The following is a 27,052-nucleotide window of genomic DNA, read 5'->3' as shown; positions in this document are numbered from 1 at the left end:
ACCTATTGGAGTGATCAAATATTACACTCAGTTCTCAGCCAGAAGACTTACACCTCCCCAGAATCAAAAATGGAAGCAGAATTTGGCTGGTGTGAAATGGCTCACGCAAGTGACCATTCAAACACTTATTGCATGGATGGCACTACAATTTAGCTGATGTAATAGAGACCTCAGAGGGATAATTCACAGAAATGGCTATTACTGCCAGAAGGATTACTCTGTTCAGGAAACACGGGTAGAAGGATGATGGAGGGGAGGAGACATCACCTTATATTTCAGATCCAGATGACAGCAAAGAGTGGCCGCTGTTGAGAATCCCTGGGGAGGAAGATCCTGGTAGGTGACCTGCGAGCGGTAGAAAGTAGGCAAGGTGTCACGATTGAGAACTACCAGAAGCACAGAACTGGTGGTGACATGAGAGTTCATCTGGCCTGTCCTCCCTTAGAAAGGAAGCAGGGCTGATGGGATTCTTCTAGAGATATCCAGGGAATCATCTGGGTATCCAAAGTCCTTCTGCATTAGCAGAAGGGTGGACACCAGGAATTCAGGTTTCAGGCCTGCTTTATACACAGTTAAGGGAGTTGAGGAGGACCCTGTCCTAGACTGTGCAAGCAGGTCTCTGCTGTGTATGAATTTTGTTAGGACAGGAAAAAAAAAAAACAAAAACAACACAAAGAAGGCTCTTCTAGGGTTGGTTCTGATCTCCGGGGATCTCCTCCTGGAGGAAAACATTCAGTAAAAGTTTGAAAGCTGCCACACACCTGGTTATTTCCAAGTGCAAATGGTGGTTCCTCTTCCTAAGGCAGGAGAGTAGAGGAGCCAAAAAAAACCCCAAAAAAACCCAAAAAACAAAACCCCAAAAAAACCCCAGTCAGATTTCAGCTTGACCTCAGTAAACTCAGAGAATTACCAGGCAGTCTCTTAGTAGTCTGGTTTATGAATTAAAGGCAGTCACTCCTTCACCTAACACTAATAAGCACATCAGTACATAACACCCAGCTGCAAACCAGGGCACAAGAAGATGTAAGACCACCTTGTGCAGAGCACATACAGACATACAGCACGAGCATAAATGACAGAATGAACAAAATCAAGGCACTGAATGAGATACAACCTACAGTTGCAAAGCTTTATATAGGGCAGCAGGCAAAAAAGACCAAAGGCTGATTCACTACACAGCAGAGGGAGCAGGGAGTGATTCATCCATTCCGTCTTCACTGAATGGACAAGATGCAATCAGCTGGCTAACACAATTAACCAGAGCGGCAAAGGTAAAAGCTCTCCCTCCCAGGTAGTGAAGGACTGGAAAGTATTTGTTTTCATGTCAGTCAAGCCTGATGAACGTGACCTGAAAGTACAGAGAACTGGTGAAAAAAGTCTGGTGAGAATAAAAACTGTGAGAATTTCTGACAGCGGGGTGTGGGCTTAGAAAACTACGAAAGGCCCAGCTTGATACCCTTCTTCAAAGGAGGAAGTGGGGCAGTCAGAGTAGCCAGTTTAATAGGAACTGAATATAAACTATTAAAAAAAATCAACAAGCATCAGAAGTGTGGCCACCAGGCCAAGGGAGGCAATCCTTGCCATCTACTCCACGCTCATGAGACCCCCCTCTGCAGTGTTGCGTCCAGCTCTGGGCCCCCAAAATCAGAAGGACACGGACCTGCTCGGGTGGGTCCAGAGGAGGCCATGAAGATGCTCGGGGGGCTGGAGCACCCCTGTGAGGACAGGCTGAGAGAGTTGGGGGGTTCAGCTGGAGAAGAGAAGGCTCCGGGGAGACCTTAGAGCGGCCCCCCAGGGCTGAAAGGGGCTACAGGAAAGGGGGGAGGGACTCTTGGTCATGGGTGTAAGGATAGGATGAGGGGTAACAGTTTTAAACGGAAAGAGGGGAGATTTAGATACGATCTAAGGAAGAAATCCTTCCCTGTGAGGGGGGTGAGGCCCTGGCACAGGCTGCCCAGAGAAGCTGTGGCTGCCCCCTCCCTGGAAGGGTTCAAGGTCAGGTTGGACGGGGCTTTGGGCAACCTGGGCTAGTGGAAGGTGGCCCTGCCTGTGGTAGGGGTGTGGAACTAGATGGTCTTTAAAGGTCCCTTCCAACCCAAACCATTCTATGATTCATTCTATGACTCTAAGCTGGGAAAGAGACAGCAGAGACCCCAAAGGTCTGCAGTTCAGAACAGTACAACAAAACAGAAAGGCAGAAGTATTGATTCAATAAGAGGAAAAGACAGGATTAACACACTCCACAAACATCGCATACAGAACTCCTACATAGCAGGAGTTACTGTCCCCTGAAAGGGATATGGAGGTTAAAGAACAAAATATTATGCTCAGATGCAAAGCGTAGCCACAGAGGAGAGAGGAAGCAGCCTACAACTCCTCTGAAAAACTCAGCACCATTATATGTGTCGTGTTTTGGGTGCTACACTTCAAATAAAAGAAAAAACTGAAGTGTGTCTAAAAAAAACCAGAAAACATGAATGTCCAAGGGCTTAAAAACATGATCTGCAAGAAAAAGACTACTAATTAGTGTTAGTTTGATTCAGCAAGTAAACATCAAGGAGGGGTTGTGTCTTTTTTCCACATCTAAGGTGGGTAAGACAAGAAGCACTGAGTTGCTGCTACAGGAAGATCTAGATTCATCACAGAATCTTTAAAAACCTTGACAAGTAGAATAAGGCAATTTTTGCCTGAGGAGGCTTCAAATTGCTGCTGTTAGACATCTTCAACAGTTATATACTGAGAGAGGGGGTGTGCTGGAATTAGATGAACTTCAAGGCCCCTTCCAACCTAACCCGTTGTATGATCTTCATCATCATTCTATGATGCTGATGAAGAGCTGCTCTGGGACACGTTCATGCCAAGTTCACCTTTATTAGGAGAGGGCAGGCAGAGGATAGTGCACCAGGCATGGGAGGTCCCAACACCGCCCACCGCTCCTGGGTTAAGTTCAGACATTCATCCCCACGAGCATTCAGACTGCCCTTGTCCCGTTATTTTTAACCACACACCTCAAGGCCACAACGAGCACTGCATCACCCCATTCCTCCCCTCAAGAGTTCCCTCACAGCGGCCACAGCGCCTGTGGAGACCGCGAAACTCCCGAACTCCGCCTGCAGGGATGGCGAAACACCCTAAGGGGCCCCGCCACACGCTCGCAGCGGCTTTAGCAGAGGCTTTAGCGGCTTTAACAGCTCCGCAGCAGCCCAAAACAGCCCGGAAAAACAAAAACAACCCCCCAAAACCCCGACAACCGCTCGCCCTCGCTATGGAAGCAGAAGTCACTCGTTCCCCTCTGGCCACGCGTGCTCTTCATCTGCCCGAAAAAAGCGCCTGTTCAATATCCGCCGGGAAACGCGCAAAATCAGCGGATATAGAACCCAACCCGTCTTTTGAGATATTTTGAGAAATTTAGTGGGTTTGAACCCTCTATTTCTGCTAGGGTGACCGCTATGTTCACTTGCTTCAAGACTTTCTAATCAGGCAATTCTTTCGCCGCCTCTTTATGCGCCCGTAGTCACTAAAAAGTCCCCTCCGGGGTGGGGGCGCTGCGGCGTCGTCTCGCCGCGCGCCGCGGAAGGAGGGAGGCCCCCAAGATGGCGATGCTGGCGGAGCGTGAGTGCTGCCTCCCGCGGGGAGGGACCGCGCCGCGGGGTTCCTGAGAGCGGCGGGGCCGCGGGCAGAGCCGGTATCCTGGGGGGCGGCCTGGGCGCTACCCCAGGCCCTCCCCACCGCTCTCGCTGATGGGGTGGGGCTGGCGTCTCCCTCCCGGGCATGGTGGGCTGAGCGCTGGCGGGTCTCCCGTGGCGGCTGGGTACGGGTTTGCGGGGCTCTGTCGCTTCCCGGCTTGGCGGGAGGACGCCTGCAGGATCGGTGGGGATGTCTGTTAGATGTCGTAGGGCAGGCTTTTCCTTTCAGCGCCTCGGTGCCATCTCTGGGGCCGTGGGTTAGAGGGCGGGTACCCTGGAGGCCTCGGGGCCGGGGCTGTGCTGGGGTCCCGGCTGCTCAGCGGAGCCGCGTGTCTGTAGACATCGGGCGTTCGATCGGACTCAGGGTTAGCTTTTGAGGTTAGCTCGCCCTCTTGTGTGTACAGGGTACTTCGGAGATCACCTAAATTCTGGGCTGAGAAAAGTGAGTGGGATGTTGGGGATTTTAGGCAGGTGGTTCAGAAATGGGAAATAAAACCACTGAACTCACAGGGAGAGCTCAAGGTAAGGCCAGGTGATTGTCTTATGCCTTTTATATAAGGGTCTTGCTGAGTCAATAATTGTTGAAGGTTTTATTACATGCAGCCTGATAATTTTGTTTAACCTTTTCCTTTTCGAATAAATTACCTCTGAGGTGATTGAGGACTTGGGCTCCCCATGTCTAAAAGAATTAAGACGTTGGATGAATATCCAGACTGATAACTCTGTCTTGGGTAAAGCTCTTTGGTTCAGGAAACGGAACTCTCTCAGGGCTGGCCAAAGTGGGAACTAAACATTTTTGCTGCCTTCTCTTCCAAGTTAAAGATGCATTCCTGTAAAGTAGTTTTTTTCTAGTAAATTTAAAATATCTGTGAATGGAAAGTTAAACTTGTCAACTGTAGGTTTTTATGTAACATGACTGATACACTTATGTCTGTCTACTGTAGATATCGTTAAGTGGTTTTGGTAAGCTCACAGGTGTCAGGACACCCTTAACATGAGAGGACAGAGTCTAATGAATTTGGTTGCTTGACTGCAGGAAAGATGGACTTAAGTATAATGAAAAATTAAAAAATGTGGTTTCCAGTAGAAAATAGAGGCGTGAATTGAGGAAAGCACAATTGAATTTACATGTGTAATTTTCTAATTATTTTAGATGTAAACTTTGGTCCCATTTTTTTTTCAGAATTTATTCATTATTTTAATTGGACAGCACACATCTCAATAATCATAGAGTAGTTTAGGTTGGAAGGGACCTTTAAAGGCCATCTAGTCCAACCCCCGTGCAGTGAGCAGGGACATCTTCACCTACATCAGGTTGCTCAGAGCCCCGTCCAACCTGGCCTTGAATGTTTCCAGGAATGGGGCATCCACCTCCTCTCTGGGCTACCTGTGCCAGTGTGTTCCTATAGCATCTGTATGTAGTGGAATCTAAAATCAAATGCCTTAGAAACTGAATCTAGTTGCTGAGATCCACGTTTGCAGAGTTTTATACATTTGTTCATCATGTTCAGCTGCGGTTATAATTGTGAAGTCAAGTTACGTGGGTTTTTGTTTGCAGTTCCAGATCAGGTTCTGATGCCCTTATCAATATTCATCCTAAAAATAGTTGGGGGCAGAGGTTAATTGGTTTAACTACAGCTGTGGAAATACATGCATTTCAGGGGTTTAAAGGAACTTCAGTGGTACCTAGTGACAGGACAAGAAGCAGTGAGTGCAAACAGAAACACAAGAAATTACTACTTTTTTCTTTTTTCTCTTTTTTTTTTTTTTTTTAATTTTTTTAAATTTTTTTTTTTACTGTGAGGGTGACCAAACACTGGAACAGATTTCTCAGGAAGACTGTGGAGTATCAGTCTGGGAAGATGTTCAGAACCAGACTGGACACGGTCCTGGACAACTGGCTTAAGCAGGGGACTAAAGTAGATGATCTCAAGAGGTCCTTCCAGTTTTTGTGAGGCTATGAACTAAACTGAGAAAGGACAAACTTGATCATTCTGTGGTTATGTAGTTAGAATTTTAAAAATGTAGCAGTTGCAGAAATGGCCAAAGAGTTATCTTTTATTTTAAACTTATTTTTACCTCTTTATAACTTTTAATAAACTTTCATTGACTATCTTATTGGCGCTTATCGGGGCGGGGAGGGGGGGGAAGTATATGTTAATGATGGTCTTTCTAAATTCAATTAAAAATAAAATCACTCTGTGGGCAGTATGTTTTTTTTTTCTGTTCCCTGGAGAAATTTAACCTGTTTAGTGTTTTCAGTATTATCACCATAAATGGGCACACAGCAGGGGTTTGGATGGGAAATGATAGTTAAACACATGCTCCAGGCACAGAATTAATCTTGGTTAAAGGGTTTGATCTTTTTTTCAAATTGTAGGGCATCTGAGTGAAATATTCAAAGAAATGACTCTTTTCTCCACTGGATGGTGCTGCTTGCCCAGAGTTGCATTGCATCATTTCATGAGCAGCCCAGAAGATTGGAGTTAACTTCTGAGCTGAAGTTTTTAGCTGGAAGATAGTATGTTGTTTCCTTTCTTGCTCATAAAACATCAGTGAACAAACATGTCTGATAAATTGTTGACTAAACAGTCTTTTTTGTTGTTTGTTTGGAGAGAGGAGATGATTTTATAGTTGCTGTATATAGCATGAAGTTGTTCCTGGCTTTCTGAAATACTTCTTTAAAGTTGTAAGCAAGTTTCTTTATTTTCCTGTGTCTATCTTACCACATCTGAAAATAAGAGTGTGTTAACCTGGCAGAAATGTGAGGATTAATCCTATAGTGGTAGTTAAGAGGTTTGAAATACTTGGATTGCAAGTGCTGGGAAAGGACACTCTCTTAAAATTTCAAGCTTGAGAAATCTCTGTATTGGGTGTCCTCATGTTTTGTTACCAGCGTCCTCCTGGGAGTAAAACATCTTTGAGCTTTTCTACAGAGAGATATTCAGGAAAATTAATAGAAATTAGTGTTTAAAGTGGATTAGTTGAATTATATCAAACAACTCGGTTTGGAAGTTAATTTAAATTCGCACATTCAGTTGACATGGATTATCTCTACTGTGTAGACAAATCCTTAGATACATACCGTGGCTTTGCAAGTGTAAGAATTGCATTGAATTGAATTTCTTGGAATTTGCAAATTCACCACCTGGGGTACTAGTTACAGAGAGCATAACAGAATATGGGCATGCTTAAAATGTTGTTATAGTTTGATTTTTTTAAAAAAAAGGTGTTGAACAGTTAGTTTTTGGTGACTGAGTGAGGGCAAGTTGATGTTAATCCTTGATTTTTAAACCAAGGGGCAAATTAAGAAATATGATTGAAAAAGAGGGCTACTGCTCAGCGGGGCAGCATAACCTCTATTAGATTACTTCTTTTCATTGTTTGTCTTTTAATGTTGTTTCTTTCAGTCAGCTGTGAACAAAAGCCAAGGTGTTCCCTGTTTTTATAGGACTTAACTTTTTCTGCCAGCTTGATAGCTTTTTCATTTATTCCCCCCACAAACCACTGGAAACCTGGGTCCTTAGAGATGATTTGCATCTTTGGTGAAGGGAGATGACAAAGCATGTTAATTGTCCCAGATTTCTAGCTCGATATTTCAAACACTGCAATAAATGAGTGAACTACGTCACTAAGGGAGCCAGAGATTTTTGTTCTCAGTGGGGCAGCAGGGAACCTTAATTCACTTGGATGTTTAAACTCACAGTGCACAGTGGTACTTTACCACCTTGTGTTGGCAGCACAGGCAGGGCTTGTTGTAGATACTTCTCTGAAGGCTGCCTGTTGGAAATAAGTTGTTGTTTTCCTGTAGAGAGGTGAACCAGGAGAAGGCTGTGTCGGTTCCTTTCACAGCACTCGGAAGTCTGTTAAAAAAAGCCACCATCATGCATTCTGTCAGTATTAGTTCTTCTTTAAGAACGAAACTGGGCCCAAAAAATGAATCAAACATCCCTGTAATATTTTGTCCCTCTGGCCCAAATCCTAAGTATTGCATTTTAGGGAAAGATGACTTCCTGATTATGTTGAAAGCACCTCAGTGGACTTGGCTTCTCACTGGCTTTGTACGGCCTTGTGTGAATCGGTCAGTTTTGATCCACCATTTCCCATCGTGTTTAATGAAGTTTGTAATCTTCCTGTCTCCCATTCTTGGTTTGTCTTGTTTATTTAGGTTGTCTTCCTGCATATGTTTAGGTGCACACTTGGAAGTGGCTGGTTAGCTGTGCTAGCTTTTCTTCCTTGATTTCAGTAAAGTTATTCCTGGTGATAGAGGCAAGTGCACGCATGTGGGCCTGGGGGACTGTAGTTTCTTTAGTAGTCTGCATAGGACAAAGGAGCCTTGATTCTTATTTTTTCCAAAAAAAAAAAAAAAAAAACAACCCACAACATTTTGTGGGAAATCCAAAAGCTGAAATCCCACTGGTTTGTTTTCTGTAATTCAATTTCTCTGGTCACTTATGTTTGATTTTTGACTTGGCTTTTGTTATGAAGGCAAATATTAAAACTTCTGTCTTCTGGTTAAAAGGAAGACTGCCCAGTGGATATTGTCCAGAACTGGGAAAGCCAGCACAGAAGTCTCATCCCCTATAGATTTCATTCTGAAACCAGATGTAAAACAAAGTTGGAACAAATATGGAATTTAGACCTGTACACCTAAGTGGTAATCCTTAAAGCCTTCCGTGAATTGCAGCCCATCCTTAGGGATGACAACTTCCATAGCAATTTTACTTCGGCATTCTTCACATTAATAATTAAAATTTTCATTGGTCTTTATTTGCAGTATAAAGTTTAGTAAAATTAAACTCCCAGAGTGTGTTTGGTCTGGCACAGGTTCTATTTTTTTGCAATGAAGAGCTTTTCTTGAATTGACAAATTCTTTTAAACTGAAAGAGGGCAGATTTAGATTAGATGTAAGGAAGAAATTCTTCCCTGTGAGGGGGGTGAGGCCCTGGCACAGGCTGCCCAGAGAAGCTGTGGCTGCCCCCTCCCTGGAAGGGTTCAAGGCCAGGTTGGACGGGGCTTTGGGCAACCTGGGCTGGTGGAAGGTGGCCCTGCCCGGGGCAGGGGGTGGAACTGGATGATCTTTAAGGTCCCTTCAACCCAAACCAGTCTTTGATTCTATTGCATGATTCTATGATAAAATACTGAGGAAGCTGTGGACACGTAAATAAAGCCTGTTTGAATTTTTCCTTCCAACTCTAGCCCGTAGAAAGCAGAAGTGGTCTGTGGATCCACGAAACAGCGCTTGGAGTAAAGATGAATCTAAATTTGGCCAGAAGATGCTGGAAAAGATGGGCTGGTCCAAAGGAAAGGTATGATCTAAAGGAGCGTTGTCTGGCTGAAAGGTCCAAGACTGCTAGGGACCTCTTCATCTCAGGGTTCAAAACAGCCATGTTCTTTCTATTTGATTTATTCTCTTCAGTGCACAGAGAATTTGAGCAGCATTAGATTTCTACAGTTTGTTAGAAAAGTACTTTCTTCCTTGTGCCTGTCCTGCTTTCCAGTTTTTTCTGCCCTCTCTTTGAGAGTATGACATCCCCAAGTAAGAGCAGGAGTTGGCACCTCAATTCAGGTGACAGTTAAAAGCTTTAAGTTGCTTTTATAACCTCAGTTGTCTCCCTGGCTTTTTGGTGCTGTTTAAAGCAGCTCTAGGACCTGCTTTATTTAATCTTTCACCTGTTTTTAAAGGTTGCTCCTGATTTCTTCCCTGAATGGCCAGAGTGCAGTATTATGTGAGCTGTATTCCTTCCCAGCTCCAGCCCGTGGGGTGAGGTGACTGGTTCCTGACGCTAAGTAATCTCTAGGTCAGTGCAGACCGCTGCAGATTTCTCAGCTGCTCCTTAAAAGCAGTTTAACTTCCACAAAGGTGCCTTAGCAAAGCTGAGATTTGGGCCTGCACGTCAGAGTGTCTAATAAAACAAATGCTTACAAAATCCTCATGATATTTATTTAATTCTTCTCCTACATTTCCTCTCCCAGACTTTTTTTTAAAAAAGAAATAATATTAGGATCATTCTCAGTTCTGTGAATGCATTTAAAGTTGGAAAAATAGCCCTACTCTTGGATTTCTCAGTGTAGCCTGCTGTTGCCTCGGTTGTCTTACAGCTAGCACATAAATCTGGCTTCTAACTGCCTCTTATTTCCAGAACAAGCAGGGGTACCTGATTCAGAGGCTGCTGAACTCAAGGAATTGGTTTCACTAGAGTTTAGACCATCAGACTGTTAAAAGTATGGAGCTTGAGTACTGTCTCTTTATGTAAATTGTATTCATTGCGTTATGTGTATAATATTAAAATAGATATGTCAATTAGTAGCAAAAATGCCGTTAAGTGTCTTGATTCTATTTTAGGCAGCCAGATTCTCTGGCCATAGATAACACCTTTTCTGTTATGAACACTGTGTCAGGGTGTGAAGGGAAGGCCTCGTGTTGTTTTTCTGTCTGTCACAGCCCCCCTTATCTTCTCCACAACGTTTTCCTACGTGAGCTACTGGATTTTCATTTACAACAGTTATACCTGCACAAGAAGGATTTATCTCTCCATTTTGCTACAGACTCAGACAAATGGAACTTTAGCTTGATCAAATTAATGGGCAAAAGCCCATCTGTGCAGTGAAATTAAGCTGCTTACACTAGTCCTGTCATTAGTTATATTGCAATTGGGTCACGGCAGGATGTGTAGCCAAGTGTCCTGTTTGCTTCCATACTTTTTGGTTAGCAGAAGTTTCGAGATAAATTTTCTGACCCACTGACCAAATAAATCCTACTGGATTTGTAATAGCAACAGCCTTTTTCAAATATGTCTCATTGCTTCAAATATTAGATGGGCCCAGGATCTATCCACGGGGCTTCTCTCCACTGCTCCACCACATACATGTTTATTATAGCTGTACACTTTGGTGATTTGTTACTGGTGGCAGGTGGGGGGAAAAGCAGGTAAATACCAGGAATAAATTTTTAAACCAAATGCTTTGTGGCTTGTTTTTTTTTTTCCTTTGATTGTACAACTGAAAAAGATAATACTGGACCTAAAGATTGCTTTCCAGATTCAACAATTATGTTTTTTAGGATAGACAAACCAGGCATTTGTTTGCTCCAATATTTCATCAGCTTATTAATGTGAATGAGGTGGAAGAAGTTCTTAAATGTCACTAGCACCAGTCTGAACCTTCCCCTCCCGCTTCCCCCCATATAACTTTGTTCTGAATTGTGCATTTTACGTGGCATCTGTCTTACAGTCATTACACAGCTGCCTTCCCAGTGACGGAGATATTTTCGGTGAGAGGCATGTTTTTTTTCTGTAGCGTCTTGTCTTAAAATTGTAAACACTTTGGACTTGCCTAGGAATGTCAGGTGGCTTCCTGATTAATCACCCAACTACTTAAGGTTGTTGCTATTTTAGTGTTTATAATACTTTGCTGGAGGCTTAAGTAGTAAATTAAAAAAAACTTAATATCTCGTGTGTGCTAATGCCTGTGAATTAATTCAGTTACAGGCAAGCAAATAAATAGCAGATTGTGATTTCTTGCTGTATTTCATTGCAAACTGTCTGACAGTACAGAAGCTCTGATTGCTTAGTCACTGCTGTAAAGTTCTTAAATTTTTACACTTAAATCCTCCTTAGGGTCTTGGGGCTCAGGAACAAGGAAACACAGAACATATCAAGGTTCAGGTGAAAAACAACACGCTGGGGTTAGGAGCAACCATCAATTACGAGGTGAGCGCTAGACTCAGGTAAGGAAATGGCTCCCGTTTCAGCTAAAGCACAATCTTTGTAATGGTATGTTAGTGAAATCCGCTCTCACATCTGGGGACAGCGTGTATCTGTGCTACCATCTCCGTAGAAACTCTTGACTTGGAGTTTAGTTCTGCTTTGTTGGGTGTTTTAGGAGTAAATACCTGCTTGGAAAGGTTACAGTGCATTCTGGGAGCAAACTGTTCAGAGTTGTTTTTTTTTTTTTGTTTTTTTTTTTTCCCTACCAAGCAAATCACTGAAATACTATTCGTTCTGCCTTGCTTAGCTTCATGCTAAGTCACCTTTCTGACTGGAGTTCAGGTACACAGGCAGAGCAGAACATGGTCCTAAAGGTGCTCATCTCATAATCAACATCTTAAGTAACTGCTGAAAAAAATCACACTAGTATTTCCTGCCTGCTTCTGAAAACGTCTTGTGCAGACGGGGGACACGCAGAGCCAACAGCAACTCAGTATTGTTTAACGCTTATTTCTGCACTTCGGCGTGACTGTGGTGAACTGTTGTTAGTGTTGGCACCTGTGGAGCTTCTGAGGGCCCCTCCCACCAACAAGGATTGAGTACATACAATTAAGTTACTTCTTAGAGTGCAGAATCTTAATATCTGTTTTAACAAAACTTCTGTTAGTTCTGAAGACTTTTGCCTTGTATTCATGTTGGTGATATTTACAGGACAACTGGATTGCTCATCAGGATGACTTCAACCAGCTTCTGGCTGAACTGAATAATTGCCATGGACAGGGTGAAACAGGTAGGTTCATGCTTTGCTCAATCAGATGCTGGAAGCTTAGCAGAGTTTCCATTCTCTGTCTTAAAAGGCTAGCTGAGGCCCAGTCCTTTAGGCTGCTAGTAGTCTCCTTGCTGAGAATGACAACTCCCCCTTCTCCCCCCAAATCTCTGGGAGCAGGACATGTTGCCCTCCGTGACCATGCTCAAGTTGGTCTGCCTGGATATGTAGATCTCAGTGGATCAGTTTTGCTCTCATTAAAGGCTTTTTGCTGGGGAAAATTTTGAATTTGTTTATTTTATCCAGGACCACAACACAGGTGATCCTTTGGTGGGGTTTATTACAGCAACACTTGTTTCTTTATAAAGCAACCAGAGCCAATATGAAGGCTCATAACACAGTCTCTCACCATTGCAATGCGTTTGCTTTCCTAACAGTCACACCTGGTTTTCATGCTCCAGTGGTTGCTTAAATACCTACTTTTCCTGTCCTCAGAGAGCTGCTTCTTAGCTTTTGACTCAGAGTTATGCATCTCTGTTTTGAGTGCAGTATAATGTGATTTTTGTAGCCCTGATGTAGAGCACACAAGTGGGGAAACTGCACAACTTTCCCAAAAGAGCTATTTATAAAGTCCCTTCATTTTGAAAAGCTTTACACAGTTTGACCTTGGTTTGTAAAAATGAAGTTATGCAAAACTGATGGGTGTGAGCTTACAGAAAGAATTGTACACACCAAAGGGATTAACATCTCTTTGTCAGTTAGACTCAAGTTTAAACTCTGATCATATAGCTAAACAACTCTCTGGAGGGTTGTTAAACCAAGGGTTGCCTGTCCACGTGCTGCTAGTGGCAGAATTGCCAGCTCAGTGAATTTAGCAACTGTCCATTCATTCATTCTTAACATTTGAGCACAGAAGGCTTTTTAGGAGAGGAAAGGTAGAAAGAGCAGGAGAAAAATCAGTTAAGAAGGATCAAACTTGGTGTCAAATCCTAGAGAACTAGGATTAAAATTCTGAACCTGATGCTTTAAAATCACCTTTTTAAAAATTGCTGTATAAGTTATCCCTGTGCATTGGAGCCCTAATCCTGGTCTGAGGCCACACAGTGCTAGGTGCTGTAGCTGAAATCCTCAAGAAGTAGAATAGCATAGTGTAGGGAAATTCCAAAAGTTCCTTTCCACCTTTATAACTAAATCCTACCCAAGTTCCAACTTGAGCCATGGGAAGATCAGTTAGGTGTAACTGGTGGGAAACCTGCAAACTGGTGAGCAGAGAGCTGAAGTGACTTGCCCAAGGACACAGTGAGTCAGCACAGAGGCAGGTTTGTTGAGCAAGGCTGTCTTGTTCCTAAATCTGTGCAGTATTCCCTGGGTCATCTGCACTTGATGCAAAGTGGTCCCTGAAAACCATATTCCTCCCTGTTTTTCTCGGTTATTTTCCCTTGGTCTTTTTAGGAGCTGGGACAAGAGTTTTCAATCACTGAGGACAGATTTGGGTGCACGTTGAAAATTCCCAGTGAGAATCACGTTTGGCGATTTGCAGGCTGCAAGCATTGCTCTGAAACTTGGGGATTTTTTTGTCAATTGTTTAAGCTGGCAAAACTCATCCAGATAACTCTGCCTGCAGCTGTGCTACAGGATCAAATGTTACATTATTGGCCATCATCCAGTTTCAAATTGCATTAAAAGTCAGCTGAAAAACTTCATTGTTCTTAAATAACTGGTGTAGTTGCCAGAGTTGGATTGCAATTAGAAATCGGGAAGGAAGGGCCCCGTGATGGTTCGTATGCCAACATTCAGATACCCTCGATGTACATAGTTTTTTTTTTTTTTTTTTTTTTTTTTTTTTTTTTTTTCCCCTAGCTGAGCACCTAGTGAGGAGCTTTGATTTCTGGCTTTTTTGCTGACATATTAAGAGATGATGACTCTGCCCCTTTCTTCATAAAATGGGGCAACAACATTCTGGCCATGTCTGTAACGTGCTTTGAAATGTTCATCTGTATCAGATTTGCTATAGTTATGACACGTGGCTTTACTGCTATGACTACATTGCTTTAAAAAGCACATTAATACTCCTGCAGTGCTTGCTCAGTTTGTCAGAGGGTTTACCAGTCACTAGGAGACGCAGGGATGTACCTACCTGTGCACTGCAAGTGCCAGCACGTTTCGGTAGTGAAATTCCTCCTTGAAGGCACAAGGCGGTGCTGCTGCCCCTTTCGCTGCAAGAATAAAGTGGCAGAGGAAGCTCTGAAAATCCTTTGCTGTGTAACGTTGCCTTCGGTACAAGTGGATCAGAGAGCAGGCTCAAAGTGCCTCTCTCTGGTCAGGATATTTGAGTTGTGATGCTTGCTTTGCCCATAGACCCTTTTTATTGAGGATTTTCAAGTTGACTGCAAACTTTGTCTAAAACTGGGTTTGTTAGTCCTTCCTCTTCACGTTAGGGCTTAGTGTATAAATGAAAGAGTAGATCTCAGACTGCTTTTTGGTAGTCAGCTCTCCCACTGCAGGCTGCAGATTTCATTTTTATGTCAATGACTTTATTGTCAGGTGACACCACCTATCAAGCAGTGAAGTACTGTAATTCCAATGTCAGAAAAGCTTGGTCTGCAGAGCTTTCAGGGGTGGGATCATATGAAAAAGGTGACTCAACTTGGCCCTGGGGGTATGGGTTGATTTCCGTACCCATCCCAGTCACCACTGGGAGACAAAAAACCGTCTTACCGGAGTAGCCTTTTCTAGAGAATCCTGTGGTGCCTATTTATTGTTAGGCTAGAACTAATAAAGGAGTTATTAACCAGACAGCAGGTTACCTCCTTCTGAGAATTTCTTTTAAATTAGCAGGCTCTGTGGATGCAAAAAGGACATCTGTACCTGTAAAATAACCTGCCACAGCACAGGATCTCGATAGCTCAATAGTTCAATAGTTAGACTAACCCTTCGCATGGTTTTGACCTCTACAAGCCAACATCCTCCCAAACAACTCCTGAGTGAATTTGGGACTTAGCCAACCCCAGAGACCATTCCCAGTGGACAGTTTAGATGCAGCCCATCTTCTGGAAGCTAGGAAAATTAAATAATATGGATGTGGCAATTTGTTCTAGCTGGCCTCAGGGACAGTAAAGCTTTGCCACCCATTGATTTCTTTACACAGATGTATCAGACTATGTCCAGATAGAAGCACTTCATGAGAAGTGTTAGAAGTGGAAAGCCTTTCTGTTTGTTTTTTTTTTCCCTTTTTCTTTCTACTCAGTCAGGTTCAGTATTTAATTTTGTACTATTTCTTACATCTTTCTCAGGATCTGACACTGGAGGTAATTTGTAACAAACAACACAATAAACCCTGACATATTTTTCTTTTCTTACCTTAGAAACGGTGTTAAATTAGACTTCGCCTTTGACCTGAAGTACCTGTATCTGCTTTTTCAAGTTACGTTAGACTGGAAATGGGAAGGGAAGGGGATGTGGCAAAAAAAACCCCAAGCACTAACATGTCTCGGACAAAACTTACAGTGCTTCCTTCAGTAATATATTATGATATGTAGTGAGACTTGGTTTTGAGAGAGAAAGTTAAATACACTGATATTTGAATTTGGTGGTTAGAGCGCCTCTAATAGGGTTGCAACCTGTTTGGTTTGTTTTTTCTAGAGTCCTCAGTGAATAATCAGAAGAAGACATTCAGTCTTGAAGAAAAATCCAAATCTTCCAGGAAACGTGTCCATTATATGAAGTTTGCAAAAGGTAAGAGGAGTTTTGTCGTTTCATAAGCTCTAGCCAGGATTAGAGAAAACCACATGTGTCAAGGTGATCTGTTGCCTTCTGGGGTCTAAATTTGGCACGTAAATCTTGGTTTAGAAATACACCCTGCACCAACTTAAAGCTATAATATGCTCTTCCTCTTTATTTGGACAATATTGGATGGCTTTAGGATGATATTGTTAAATAAAACAATTTCTATCTGAAATAACCATCAGCTGGATAAAGGAATGATGAATATTCTGAGTGGTTTGTTAGTGAGCAGAGGATGGGAGGGAGAGGCAAAGGTGAGAATAGAGTCACTTGGGCATCTGCATGACACTATCCTCTGCAGTCTCCAGTAACTCCTGTGGAGAGATCATGTGGGTAAGATCAGTGATCAGATTAGACCTGAGTGCAGGAAGAGGAAAGCCCTCTTACATCTACCAGTTACTTTGTTAGATAAATTAGGATAGTGATTGGTGGCCAGAAAAACTATATCAAGAACTTGCGGAGTTTAGTAACTTCTTTATTTCTTAGTCATGACATTATTTCAACCATCCCTGGTTTTGGCTCTTGACAGTTGTTCAGTCCCTTGCTCTGTTTCTCTGTCGGCTGTGTTCCCCTTTCACACACCCATGCACACGTGGTGTGTGCGTACATATGTTTCAGTGTATGAAGAGGATCAGTTTCCACTAATGGCTAATTTATTAAACATAAAGCTCTGTGTAGTGTTTTCTGATAGCAAATGCCTCTGCTAAAACAGAGGTAATTGATGTCTGAACGGAGGCCAAATTCTGATACTGGTGTTTGGGATTTTTGATTAAATAATTCAGCCTTGAAGTCAAACATGTTAACATGACCCTGCCGCTTTACGACGTTAAACAATGAAATTGGGTCAGGGCTTGCAAATACAGAGGCTGTGGCCTGTTTGAGGTAGTAGCAGAGAGGATTTATTTTGATTTGGAGTTAACCTTTTACTAAATATAGAGAAAAAAAGAAGTGTCTTTTAAGCATGTTAAATATGAAGCAAGGCTTTCATGTTAACAGTATCGCTTATTTGTTTGGTTGCAGTGTTTCTATAAGGTAGGCCCCTGTTTGATTGTACATTCTGTGGTCTAAAACAGGGAAATTGTCCTTTTTCAGGGAAAGAGGAAAAGTTATTTGAGAAAGGCTAATGTTGTGGCCCCGATCCTGCTTCCTTTTAGACTAAACAAGACGAGCTCACACAAAAGCGGGAGAAGGGAGCAGCAACGATAGAAAATGCAGTTTCCGTTTCTGGTGCTGTTTTGTAGCCTCACTGCTGGAGGAACATGGGCACCACATAGGCTTAGGAGCCACGTTTGGGTCTGGGAAACACACCATTAGGAGATAGAGACAGTGATTTCAGTTGCTTTTCTAGTAGCTGTTCCACTGTGAAGCTGCAAAAGATTTGGTCTGTCACCTAAGTTGGTTTTCTGTTAGAGAATGCAAAAAGAGAGGGGATGTATTTGGAGGGGAAAGGCCTAGAAAGAAAGCATAGGGTGGGAGAAGGAGCAGCAGGATTCTAAGTGTCATGTTCCAAGCTTTGGCCAAGATAAAATTGAAAACAGCCACCACAGTCTCACCCAGCTTGCTTGGGTAAGGGCTGCACAGTGAGTGAGACACCAGAAAGCTGGGTAACATTTTCTCCTCTAGGTTGGTGTGTCTGATTACCCTCTGCGGGCAGTTAAGGATCCTGAGAAGAAGAAACAGGTGGAATAGTCTGATTTTTTTTTTTTTTTTTTCTGGCCGTTGCAAGTACTTAGATTCATTTTGAGGTCAGTGATTTTGGAATCAGGAAACCAAGTGGAGTGAGACCCCAGGAGGCTCCTAATAAGTTGACCTATCTGGGCTAATTTTCTTTCTTTAACTTTTGCTGACTTCTTTCAAAAAAATTTTCTGAGACAAGCTGTGGACAATGCAATGTAAAGGCTTCTGCACTGTGGAATCAGCTAAACTTTTGCCAGTATCTCAGAATATTACATCACGCCCTTTTGCTTCCCCCTCCCTGCTCTGTGTCTGATACTCAGGCAGCCACACAACAGTCAGATGGGAGTAATAGTCCTGCTGGAACTCAGAGAAATCTTTGCTTCACCCTTGAAATTGTTTTAAGTTAGAATAATCCAGTGTGTTGCAGAGATGGAGGTTTTGCTTTTCAGAAGCAATTTCATGAATCAAAGAAAAGTCCCCACTGAGTAAAGATGGATTTTATTTTTATTTTTTTTTTCACTGTATGGAGGAGCGATAAGTCCCTAACTCTGTCAGAGACAGGAAATTCTCATGAGAATCCAGAGATGTGCAGTTTCTCCTTGAACTTTTCTTGTGTGTAGGAGGATACAACTCTTCTTTCCCTTTAGCATAGTGCAGGCTGCTCCCCTCATGTTGCTATACCAATTGCAGCATCAAGTCAGGGGAACCAAGCTGCTGTTCTGTTTCCCTGTGGGCATACACCAGCCGGCTGTGGTTGTCTCCTCACCAGCCTTTCTCCCTCCACAGCCACACATTTCCTATTGTACGTGGGAGTCGTGGTCAGCCTTCATATAGCATATTTAACATCCTCCTGATTTTTGTTCACCTCCAAAAACAATTTCTCTACCTCTGTGGGTCACGGTTTGTGTTATCAAAACGCACCTGTCATCACCAGGTATGAAGGTTGTGGGATTTTTTTTTTTTTTTTCTTCCCCTTGCCCCTTTCAGGTAAGGATCTCTCTTCACGCAGTGAAGATGACCTGTCCTGCATATTTGGGAAGCGACAGAAGAGTATGAAGACACAGGTAAACAAGAGGCTTCACCTTTTTCTCATTTCCTTGCGTATTTTTCCCTTACATCAAAAACATTTAAATGTCTTTATGCTAATGAGATTACCACATGCCCATCAAAAGCAGAGGGTCTTCTGCCTGTGAAATTACTGTTGTTTCTATGTGAAGGCTGCAGGTGGATGGCTGTGCTCTGAACCATCAGGAAATAAGAGTGAATTTCATACATATTTTTATGAATCATTGTGACATAACTTCTTTGGAGTTAGGAATCTTCATTATTTTAATTTTACAGTTGTTAAGCAATATACATTGCAAAGTAGATCAGTTTTGCTTGATGTGAAAGTTGAATAAATATCCAAAATAAAATTTGACATTCAGTAGCAACTGGCCGATTTCTGCAAACTGCCCTTATTTTCACAAGAATTGGGAAAGGCTGAGCAGCTGCAAAGTCTTGCTCATCTTTGAACAAAGGATTCAAAGATGGCTTGAACACTGATAAATATTTAATGAGGAGACTTTTCCCCAACTTTGTGTAAGGAGATCAAGGTTCGTACTAGCACTTATTTATGTATTCATTAGCATTTTGTACTGCAGAGAATAGACCTGCTATATCAGTATATAAAATAACAGACTTACACTGCGACATGAGTAATGTATCCAGAAAAATTCTTTGGAAAAATAACATCTAGAAAAGTACGAATGAATGTGTTGCAAGAATTGCCCTGTTGGTTTGGAGGTCTTTGAAGTCTCTTGTCTAGAGGGAAGGATGGGGCCTGAACTTCGATGGAAATTTCTGAAATACCATATGTGTGTTTGACACCTTGCTCATTGTGCAATACTCTTGAAAATTGTTCTGTAACTTCACCGTAGGCCACTGTGAACTTTGGGAGAAGAGGGACAGGGAGAAGAATGTGCTAAGAGACACTGGATAGTAGTGAAAGTAAGCTTGTAGCTTTGTGAATGCAAGGCAGAATGACAAGGGAGCTTGTGAAGACACATAGTGATCCACTGGGGATTCTTTGCTGGAAAAAAATCTTACTGTAAGATAAAGAACACTTTGGTAGGGTGTCTTGAACAGTTTGAAGGATCTGGTCTTGCCATTATCCCATATAGTGTTACAATTTCAGTGAATGTGCTGTAGCTTTTAAAGTTAGTGGTAAGACAGAGAAAAATGTCGCCTGTTTTCTGAGTACTGTTCTCTAAGCTACAAAAAATACAGTTACAGTTAATTAACCTGCGAGGTTAGAAGAAATGTAAACAAATTAAGAACTGTCCTGTCTTGTCTGCCACTGTGAAAAACAGTATGAACCTTTGTTACAAGTCACATGGTTTGGCTTGAAAGGTAAGAGCTTGGGAGGAGGCCATCAGCCACAACAGAACCCATCTGAACTTATTACTGTCTTGAAATAAGCATTTGGGGACTTCATGTCTGTGAAAGCTGTTAGAGGTCTCGAATGCTGTAGGTAAGCCTGCACCATCAGAGTCCCCTTGATTAACACTTCTGATGGCCTAAATATGCCATGGATCTGCTTCTTGGCTCCCTTGGTGCCAGATCAATATGAAGCCAGACAAACTGGGATTTAATGCAAACCAACAGTGCTGTGGTAAAGGGTGTAGAATTTGCCCACCCGTGGGCAAACCCGAGTTGTCCCAAATAGTTGGTTTTGTTTTATCAGTGTATCCCGCATCTTTTGAAACTAAAGGTAAGTTTGGAAAGTGCTGTTGCTTCTTCTGGGGTTTATCCCTGCAGAGCACTTGTTCTGCTGTTGATACACACTGCAGATCACGTGCATTTATGGCTGCTTGTGAAGGGTATATGTTTTTGCATGCTTTTGCTAATTCCTTGACCGACACAGTGGTTGGCTGATGACTACTGGGCAGATTTCCTTTTTCCCCTCACTGAACACTAAGCTAATGGGTCAAGGTTCTGGCAAAAAGTCACAGACTGTTCCCTGTTAAGCACCCAGATTTCCACATGCAAATACAGGCAGGAGGTAATGTAATTTGGAGTTGCATTGTTGTCTTCTGGCTACCGTCTGCTGCTAAGCAGCCACAGGGAGAGAAAGCCAGAGGCAGCACAATTTCTTTTTTTTTTTTTTCCCCACCCCCCCTCTTCTTTTCTTCATGGATCAGAGATCTGTGGAGTTTGCACAGGCCCTCCAGCTCTAAGCAATTTCATTTCATTGCACCCATGAACTCTCATGATCCCTTTCCATCATGTTCCACAGCCTGGTCCTTAAGGTGGCACAAATGGAACTGCCTTGTGAGGATTTGCAGTGCTCTTCTCTGTGTGTGTTTGCATTCTGTTTTGAAATTCCTAGGCTCAGGACATTTCCCTGATGTGGCAGAGAGTGCACCACGGGAGCAGGAAAGTGCTGTCATTGTCCTGGAAGCGAGTTGTTTGTATCTGCTCCCGTGTAGAGATAATGTAGGAAGAGTCCTGGTGTCCATCAGAGCCCTGGGATATGCCTTCCGGCTCTGGTATGCTGCTGTCCCTGTTGAGAGTAGATGAGGACACCTTCCATACTCACATAGGTGCCAGAACTGCTACTCTCAATTCATCTGATTGCATGTTCCCAGCTGTAGTTGCACCTGAGCTGATATATGGAAGCACTAGTTATCGTGTAGCTTGAAGTCCTATCTTTAAGGTTCTTTCTGAAATACTAGATTCCTGCTCTTTTTTGGGAGGTGCAGTTTGAGAAGCATTCAGTACAGATTTGATTTGGGCTGAATGACCTATCCTCAGCTCAGATAGAGTTGTCATTTCACTCTTAATCTTTTGACAAAGATATTCAGCATAATTCTTTTTCCCATATTTCTGGTTGTTTCCATCCAGGATCAGAACTATCTTGGATACACCTTCATGGAGAGGAGGTGCAGGAGCTGCTTTTTATAGAATCACAGAATTACTGAGATTGGAGGAGACCTGGAGGTTGCTGGACCAGTCACCCTGCTCAAAGCGGGGTCAGCTACAGCAGGTTGCTCAGAACATTGTCCAGCTGAGTTTTGACTGTCTCCCTGTCTTAAAGCCTCCAACTTAAGCCTCTGGCAAAATTCAGTGAATGGATGAAAAAGATCACTTAAGGAGCAGAAGGTGGAGAACATTTTGGAATAACAAAACGCTTACACTGTAAATGGACTCAGTTGGGTGATCATTTGCAGTTCTGTAGGCATCAGAGACACCGTGGAAGTTAAGGAGACATTTAAAGGATGTATGCCACTGATGGCATTGTGGCCAGGTTTTTCATCTGAGTGAGTTGTAGAGCTTCTTTTATTCCTAAGAGCTGATGTACTCGTGGCCTTTGAGCTGTTCTCTTTCTACAAGGGGCCTAACAGTAGATCCTGGCAGTGGTATTACATTGATGCTCATTGGCACCGTCGTACTAGGTTTGGTTAGTTGGTGTCACACCTAACTGTGTTCTTAAAGATTAGGAAAAAGGGAAAGAGGAAAGCGAAACCCAGGAAACTCCATCCGTGTTTATGGTCGAATGGAAACTAGTGGAAGGGCTCAAGGCTAAGTGACATGATCTCTGGACCAGCAAGATAATCTTGGCTCTTCTGAAGTGCTTGTAAAAAAATATGTCGCCTCTGAACTGCTGCTGTGATAAGTCCTGGCTCAACAAATCACAGAGACGCTGTTCCAGTTAGTCGTGTTCAGTCTTTTGTAGTATGGCCATTAGCAGTCATTTTATGATCTTGACCTGTGGAGTAGTCTTTGGCAGAAGATGTTTTGTGCTAGCTCCGTCTGGGCTGTCTTAACTGTGGAGACTTACTTTTTAACTCTGTCAGTAGCCTAGGACTGATCTGGCTAATGGATCTTTTCTCTTGTTTCAGACTGACACTACTGCAGTAAGTGGGGATGTTGAAATTTGGATTATCTACCTTATCAAAGGAAGAGGGAGTTGGCTACAGGATTGTAAAGATTGCAAAAGAGTGGAATTGCAAAGGATATGGAAGGAAATGCTTTTGTCTCTAAGGGTCTAAAGGAGTTTCTCTAGAAGTAATAAGACTGAGATCTTAGTTTAAGCTGTTGTTTTGATGATTCTGGGATATGTTACTAATCATAGGCACTTGCAACCTTGAATTCTCCCGAACGTTAAACATAATGGTACTTTTTAAAAAAAAAAATATTATTTTTGATAAATCGTGTGCGTAGCTAAAACCTCCATAATAAACTACACAGGGACCTTTGTTTAAAAAGAAAAATATAAGTCAGAAAAACGGGGGGAAGAAAACAATGGCTGGGCTTCAGAGTGGACCTAAATTGAAAACGTCTGCAGTTTTTTTCCCAGGGAGAGTAAGTGATCGAAAATATTGAATTGCAATTATGATGCTCTCTGGAGACCTGCAGTGAGGACCTGTTTTGCAGGGTAAGATTTGCCAGACTTTTTTTGCCCCCACATTCCCTCTGATTTTCTCACTTGCTTAGGAACACTGGGAGCTGGGGAGACAGAAAAACAAATTCCATTAGTTCCTATCTGGTTGAACTTCCTGGAACCCCCACTATTTTTTTTTGCTTCTCAGAATTTCCTTCCTCCATCCAGCTGTGTTTCCTGATGAAGCCTTATCACTGGAGAAAATGCTCCTGAGTGAGACTGAGGATTTGGGAATGAGTTACAGACAGTCCCAACTTGGTTGCTGAACAACATGATTCTGGCACTGATTTCTCTTTGGGGGCTGGGGGAGTAGTTGTGATTTGCTGGCACATTTGTAATAACTCTGAGATACGTAGAAAACTGAATGTTTTGCATCCATCTCACTTCCATGTCTCAGGCCATTTGATGAGTAATCAGCTTCCTCCAAATTTCTGTAACTTGGATGTAAACCTGCGTAAGTTCCCTTAAACCACCTAATCCAGGTAGCCTGAAAGTCTCAAGTTAGTGGTGATTTCTTCCGTGTTAGTCATTAGAAATGTAACTATCCACCCTGTTGCTTTTTCACTTTTTTTTTTTTCTTTTAAATCAGGAAATTGTCTTCTGACACATTTTGCAGAACTTCCTCAACTGACTTACATTTCCCAGCACTTATCAGCAAAGCATGTTGACTAATCTTAAGGGACATAACTGAAAATCCATTAAAGTCTGGCTCTGCCATGGGCTCACTGAAGCTATGGGTAAACTGATAGAATTACCTACACCTCAACTTTCTCTCTGCAAAATACCAGTCATGATACTGGTATTTGTGGGGTTTCACCATTGGGAAAGTTGCAAGTTTAGTCTGTTGGATTTTTTTACCTGTGACGATCTCTGTTGCAGCGGTAGCATATAAATTAATTTGCTGAGTGTTTTGTTTTGAGGTTTTTTTTTTTCAGCAATGTCAGGGAACAGAAAACTGCAGAAGAGAAAAATTAGTTAAAAATTAACTTGGGTTTTTCACTGGAGACCACAGCTAGCCTGAAGTATTTGGGACTGAGAAGCAGAACAGAAAAAAGACATCAAAAACCTGGAGAGAGTCCAAAAGGATTTAGTAAAAGGGGCGACGGGGTTAGAGGGCATGTCCTAGAAGGAGAGAGTGGAGGAACTGGATACGTTCATCTCAGAAGAGAGGCAGAAAAAAGATGACCTCTCTGCCTATAAATATCTGAGGGTCGGGGGGAGGGAGGAGCAGAGGAAGGGAAGGGATAGTAATCAGGGTAGGCAAAAGCCAAGAATGGTACTGGGAGTGAGAACTTCAGTTAGAAAAAGGAAGACACAAGCTTACTCTTCAGCAGGCTTCTTTGCAGTGATGTCAGCGGGGCAGTGGAAGAGTCTCCTAAGGGAAATCCCAGCTCCTTAGTAAGTGACGCCAAGAAAAAAAAAAATAAAAATAACACTTTTAGACCCATTGGAATGGGCAAAGCTGAACTGGTTTAAATAGAACAACTCCCAACAAGTCATTCTGTGAGCAGCTCTAGTACTGAAGCTTGTTTCCTGTGGTTGTGTTGTGCTTGGATTCTGTGTGACTAAAGGAGATGAGCTCATGCTGAAATCCCTGTCCATGTGCACACTGATCTGTTGGCCTTCTCTGTCCAGCTGCCTGTTTTCATGAAATATTTTAGTCTTAATGTCTTTGAAATCTCTAAGCTTCTACTAGGTTGAATTTAAAAGTTGCTGGAGAGAAAGGAGTGTATGATGTACACAAACGTCTGGGCAGAATGATTATGGAACCTTTGCTTCCTTAAGAAATCAGAGTAAAAATGTAATTGCTGTCAGTGTGTTCCGGAGGAAGACAGTAGGAAAACATTGAGATAGTGTCTTTAACATATTTCCTTCTTTTTTTATTATACATTTATTGTCAGAATAATTGCATTTTTAGAGGAACTGAGTATCTTGGCGCCTAGTTATTAGAATTATCCCCAGGCTACAGAATTTGTCAGATTTGGGGTTAAAATTTAAAACACAGTGCTTATTCCTACATATGACTTGACCATTTTATCACGGAAATATGTAATGTGATGTGTGTCATTGGGAAAAATGAATGTAACGTTTTACCAAGAATCAAGGCAAATGAAAACAAAAGGTGAGATTTAATCCCACTCAGCTTTATTGGTAGAAGATCTAGGCATCTTCTCCAGACTCCCATCACTAGTGATGAGGCACAGGTGCCCAAACAGATGCGTTCATTGTGTTCAAAGATGGTAAAGATGTATGAAGCTGAACCCTTCCTAGAGATACGTGCCTCTTCACTGATCGTAGGGGACATCTAACAGTGAGGCGCATGCTATCCAAGAAGTTATATTCTGAATATATTCTATTTCAGTGCAAAAGCTGTGTTACTGCTCAACCCTCTTGACCTATTCAGTTCTTGTGAAGCCTCTGTCTTTTAAACTTTTATTTTAATGTTGGTTAGTGGGAGAGGGTGGGTGACCTAGTGGCAGAGTCTGCAAGACTATAAGGGTGCTTTTACACATTGAGTATCCCCAGGAACCTGCTTCTGATTGGAAAGGTTTCTGTCAGCCTCTAGTTTACTGCTTCTTTAACCAACATGTCCTAATCATACAGGTTTTTAGAATTGTGATCTAAGAAATGGTGATGCTCAGCTGACAGCGGATTAGTTCTCCTTGACTTCGATGGGAGCTCGCTGTGTTTTGCAGCATCACTGTTAAGAGTATCATTAGGTATAAGGTTTGTGTGTTCATCTGCTTTGGGGTTTTTTTCTGACCATTTGAGTAAAATGCATTAAAATTACCATCAGCAAGGGCTTTTTATGATGTTTGTAGTACTGCAGTTACTTCCTCAGCCTCCTCTGTTTTGCTCTGCATCATACCATGGAGTCTTAACAGCCATAAGGATCATTTCCAAAAAAAAAAAAGGGAAAAAAAGCCCCAAACCATGATTCTGCCAGCAGTTAGCAATACAAGGCCTTTGCCCATGCTTGATGAGCAACCAGGATAGGTTGGTGCCAGAAATTCATAAGGTGGACAGCATGACAATACAGCTGAAGGGCTAAATGCATCTTTAGTGTACATCAGTGGTATAGAGCAATTCTGGCAGCACAGAACAGCTTAAAGTGGATCTAAAACCCTGTTGCTTCGAGCTGGTAACTTGTAATGCCATATATAACAAGTCAGAAAAACAACAAATTAGCTCAAGGTGTTAATTTGGGCCGTATTTTTAATACTTCTTCACGCAGATGAGTTGTTCCAGGAGCACTGGTAAAAATTACTTTACCCAGCATGGTGTCCTAGTAGTGCTTTTGATAAAAGGAGGAAGAGCAGAGTATTGATGTTTTGTTGCCTATTCTATAAGCACCTTGTTAATCAACTGAGGATAAATTATTGCTGTTCAGATATCAGCAGAGAGGGAGAGGAGGAGACATCTCCTGATCTGGAAGAAATGGTGCTTTTTCTTCTCTCTTCATTGGAGAAGAGTCTTGCCTCTAGTGTTAGTTCCTTCGGGGGGTTGTTAGGAACAGAAACAAAACTGGGGGGAGCTCTTTTGATTTATCTTCTCTCCTTCCCTTTTGGTCACTTCGATAGGCTTAAAGAGCCGAGTTGGCTTTAATGTGTTACCATTAGAGACCATGCATTAGCTGGAATAAACCATCATGCCTCACAGTGAAAAATATCCCTTGATTGGCTAATTAATCAGTCAAAGGGGAATGACATGGCCCTCGGCTTGAGGGACTCTGCTGCACAGGTAAACAGGTCATTGATAAATGGTTTACCCACAAATTCATATATCAAGAAAACTTAGTCATTTTTTAACTACACTTTGTGTGAAAGCTGCACTGCATTTTTGGAGGTGTATTTTTGCTGCCTTTGCTTTTTGCATTGTGGGAATTTTTAGGTTGTGAAAGTTATCAAGAGGAAAAGGCCAAACAGAACTTTGTTAGGACTGTCGTTCTTCTGTTTTCTGAATTGGAAAAGAAACCCTCAAGGGTTTTTTCTCCCCCCCCCCCCCC

General features: G+C 42.4%; 1 protein-coding gene across 1 annotated transcript in view; it reads left to right on the top strand.

Moving 5' to 3' along the window:
* Window positions 1-3,565: 3,565 nt before the first annotated feature.
* The window catches only part of PINX1 (PIN2 (TERF1) interacting telomerase inhibitor 1), a 60,314-nt gene continuing 36,827 nt past the window's right edge, over window positions 3,566-27,052 (top strand). Inside the window, exons 1-6 of the mRNA XM_026845879.1 lie at window positions 3,566-3,612; window positions 8,886-8,995; window positions 11,306-11,398; window positions 12,107-12,185; window positions 15,804-15,896; window positions 18,609-18,685. Of these exons, the coding sequence (XP_026701680.1) occupies window positions 3,594-3,612; window positions 8,886-8,995; window positions 11,306-11,398; window positions 12,107-12,185; window positions 15,804-15,896; window positions 18,609-18,685 (471 nt within the window). The 5' untranslated portion in view covers window positions 3,566-3,593. The remainder of the gene's footprint in view (window positions 3,613-8,885; window positions 8,996-11,305; window positions 11,399-12,106; window positions 12,186-15,803; window positions 15,897-18,608; window positions 18,686-27,052) is intronic.

This window comes from Athene cunicularia (assembly GCF_003259725.1).
Source record: "Athene cunicularia isolate RWA chromosome 3 unlocalized genomic scaffold, athCun1 chr3_part1, whole genome shotgun sequence".
Classification (NCBI taxonomy): Eukaryota; Metazoa; Chordata; class Aves; order Strigiformes; family Strigidae; genus Athene; species Athene cunicularia.
Note: the sequence above shows the minus strand (reverse complement) of the source record. Positions and strands in the feature narration are given on the sequence as shown.